The 3,559-nt window shown below is 57.1% G+C and overlaps 1 protein-coding gene across 1 annotated transcript; it reads left to right on the plus strand.

Moving 5' to 3' along the window:
* Positions 1-341: 341 nt before the first annotated feature.
* On the plus strand, positions 342-3,343 carry LOC105041576 (G-type lectin S-receptor-like serine/threonine-protein kinase At5g35370). Its single transcript, XM_010918520.4, has one exon. It carries the CDS (start codon positions 389-391, stop codon positions 3,020-3,022), a length of 2,634 nt encoding a protein of 877 aa, XP_010916822.1. The 5' UTR covers positions 342-388; the 3' UTR covers positions 3,023-3,343.
* Positions 3,344-3,559: the final 216 nt, after the last annotated feature.

Consider the following 3,559-nt stretch of genomic DNA (forward strand, 5'->3'; position numbering starts at 1 on the left):
ATCCCATTGACCCAAATTAATGAGAGTGGGGCCAGACAAGGCATCAATTTTCCACCGTAATACAAGCATGGATCAGGCTTCAAAAACAAACGTCTGCTAGCCCACCAATTCACCAAAGGAGACGGAAGGAAGAAGCCTTAACGGCAAAAATGGCTTTTAATACTCCATTTCCTTGCTCCATCTCATGGAAACACCTAGGCCGTTGACTGTTAAAGCCCAGCGTGCCCCACAACTTTGTGGGCCCCTTTATGTCAATCGATCGTTCCAACCTCAATGGCAGACGCCCTCCCACCCTTCCCCACTTCAATCAATTCTTCCCCGTTTCGGTCAACACGCTCCCCAGCCTCTAATTCTCTCCAACTCATGGATCCATCCCCACCCACCCCCTATGGCTCCCTTCTCGTCTCTCCTCCTCCTCCTCCTCCTCCGACATTTGGTCTGCTCCGCCGCTGCAACCGTCTCCACCGAATTCGTCTACCCCAACTTCACCGCCTCCACGCTCCAACTCATCAACACCGCCGGCGCCTTCCTCGCCTCCCCCGGCGCCACCTTCTCCGCCGCCTTTCTCAACCCCGGCGGCCAGCAGCAGTCCCGCTACTACCTCGCCGTCCTCCACTCTCCCTCCGCCACCATCGTCTGGTCCGCCAACCCCACCGCACCCGTCGCCTCCTCCTCCGTCTTCTCCCTCTCCCCCCTCGGCCTCTCCCTCTCCTTTCCCAACTCCTCCCTCGCCTGGTCCACCCCGCGCCTCCCCCGCCCCGCCGCAGCCCTTCGCCTTCTCGATTCTGGAGAGCTCCTCCTCGTCGACGCCTCCAACGCCTCCCTCTGGTCCTCCTTTGACCATCCCACCGACTCCCTCCTCCCCGGCCAGCCCCTCCCCGCCGGCGCCGCCCTCTCTGCCTCCACCTCCGACTCCGACCTCTCCCCAGGCGACTATCGCCTCCTCGTCACCCCCTCCGACGCCTTTCTCCAGTGGACCAAAAGCTCCCAGCTTTACTGGAGCCTTTCGACCGACAGCCGCTCCGTCAAGGAGTCCAACGCCGAGGTCGCCTACCTTGCCATCAACGCCACCGGGCTTTTCCTCTTCGCCAACGGCAGCGGCGGCCCAACGGCCGTCTTCGAGGTGACCTTCGCCCCACCGTCCGCCGACGAGCTGCGCTTCGCCAAATTGGACTCCTCCGGGCGGCTTCAGGTGCTCAGATCTTCGTTGAACTCGGTGACCGATTTCGTGGCTCCAGTAAGCGACTGCGAGCTCCCCTTCACCTGCAAGGCCCTGGGCCTTTGCAACACCAACTCCAACTACTCCACCTGCTCCTGCCCGCCCTCCTTCGTCTCTTCCCCGGGCGGCGGGTGCTCGCCGGACGACGGCTCCATTCTATCCTCCTGCAGCAGCAGTGGCAGCGGCTCGCCACCTGCCTCCTACTCGAGCCTTGGAGCTAAAGTCGGCTACTTTGCTACCAAATTCGCTACACCGGTATCCTCCGGCGATGGCATCTCAGCGTGTGAAGGCCTCTGCTCGGGAAACTGCTCCTGTCTCGGCTTCTTCTATTGGAATTCGTCCAAATCCTGTTACCTCCTGGAGGATCAGTTGGGCTCCTTCGTCAGCACCTCAGGGGATTCCACCGCCATAGGCTACATCAAAACACTCAACTCCTCTCCCTCATCCCCAACAGATCCCACCGATTCCTCATCATCTCCCCACTTCCTTCCCATCTTGCTCCCCTCCTTAGCCATCGCTCTGCTCCTAGTCCTGCTCTTCTTCATTGGCTTCCGACGGTGGAAGAAGAGAAGAAACAGAGCTCTGAAAGGAACCAGACGAAATACACCGAGAGGGATGAAGCTCAACTCAGGGGCGGCAGCGACACCCTCCGACGAAGAGGAACGACCGGACAAAGACTACGATGACGACATCTGGATCCCCGGTCTGCCGACGAGATTCACGTACGCCGAACTCGTTGAGGCCACCGACGGCTTCCGCACCAAGATCGGCTCCGGCGGCTTCGGCGCCGTCTACAAAGGCGAGCTCCCCGACAAGACCCTCGTCGCCGTCAAGAAAATCAACAACATCGGCGTCCAGGGCAAGCGCGAGTTCTGCACGGAGATCGCCGTCATCGGCAACATCCACCACGTCAATCTCGTCAAGCTCCGGGGCTTCTGCGCCCAGGGAACGAGAAGGCTCCTCGTCTACGAGTACATGAACCGGGGCTCGCTGGACCGGCCTCTGTTCGGGCCCGGTCCGGTTCTGGAGTGGCAGGAACGGCTCGACATCGCCATCGGCGCGGCGAGGGGCCTCGCCTACCTCCATTCCGGATGCGATCACAGGATAATACACTGCGACGTGAAGCCGGAGAACATCCTGCTCCACGACCACAACCAGGTCAAGATATCGGACTTCGGCCTCGCCAAGTTGATGACTCCGGAGCAATCCGGGCTCTTCACGACGATGAGGGGGACGAGAGGGTACTTGGCTCCCGAGTGGCTGACCAACTCGGCGATCTCGGACAAGACGGACGTGTACAGCTACGGGATGGTGTTGCTGGAGATAATAAGGGGGAGGAAGAACCGGTCGGAGGAGAGCTGGCCGGGGTCGAGCGTGTCGAGCGGGTCGAGCGGTGGCGTGGCCGGGACGTGCGATTATTTTCCGATGGTGGCGGTTGAGGGGCACGAGAGGGGGAGGTACGAGGAGCTGGCGGACCCGAGGCTGGAGGGGAGGGTGAGGGGACCGGAGATTGCGAGGATGGTTAAGGTGGCGCTGTGCTGCCTCCACGAGGAGCCCGGGCTGAGGCCGAGCATGGCGGCGGTGGTGGGGATGCTGGAGGGAGTCGTGCCGGTGTGGGAGCCGCGGATGGAATCTCTGAGGTTTCTGAGGGTGTACGGCCGGGGGTTCTTGGGGGAGGGGAGCATGTGGAGTGGGGGTAACGGTGCCGGTAGGGTGACCAGTGGCGCCACCAGTACCAGTGGGTCGTCGTTGCCGCCGGCGTCGTACACCATGTCGGCGCAGCAGCTGTCAGGTCCCAGATAGCGGCGGGGTGATTCGGGGGTACAACGGTCCCATGAAATTTCCGAGCGGGAGTTCGTGTAGAAATGAATAATTAGTCTTGTTAATTAGCATATGAGTGTTTTTGTCCTTTTTTTTTTTTTTTGGTTGGAGATGAGCATGTAATTTGTGAGAGAATATATTTCTGTTATTTTGCATTCTAGATTTTTCTTTTTTTTTAGTGGAGGTGGAGTTTGAAGATGAACATGTAATTTGTGAGAGAATATATTTATGTAATTTTGCATTGTGGGGTTATACACACTTTTTTTTTTTTTACCGTAATTGAGATATCTTAGTGAGTAATAATTTATCGAGGAAAGAAAAGGAAGAATCAGCATTTCTATGGAAGATGCACCAAAAGTATTACAATATTGTAGATTGCCCCTTGAGAGGAGAAGATTTTGTGTCTTGTTGTATTCTATATTTCACTATATATGCAGTGTAAAAATATTTATTGAGATTAACAATGGAGTTGGGCACGGTTTGTATTTTATGTTTTTTCGTAAAAATAATAGTTAGAAT

The sequence above is a fragment of the Elaeis guineensis genome, chromosome 3 (genome assembly GCF_000442705.2).
Source record: "Elaeis guineensis isolate ETL-2024a chromosome 3, EG11, whole genome shotgun sequence".
Classification (NCBI taxonomy): Eukaryota; Viridiplantae; Streptophyta; class Magnoliopsida; order Arecales; family Arecaceae; genus Elaeis; species Elaeis guineensis.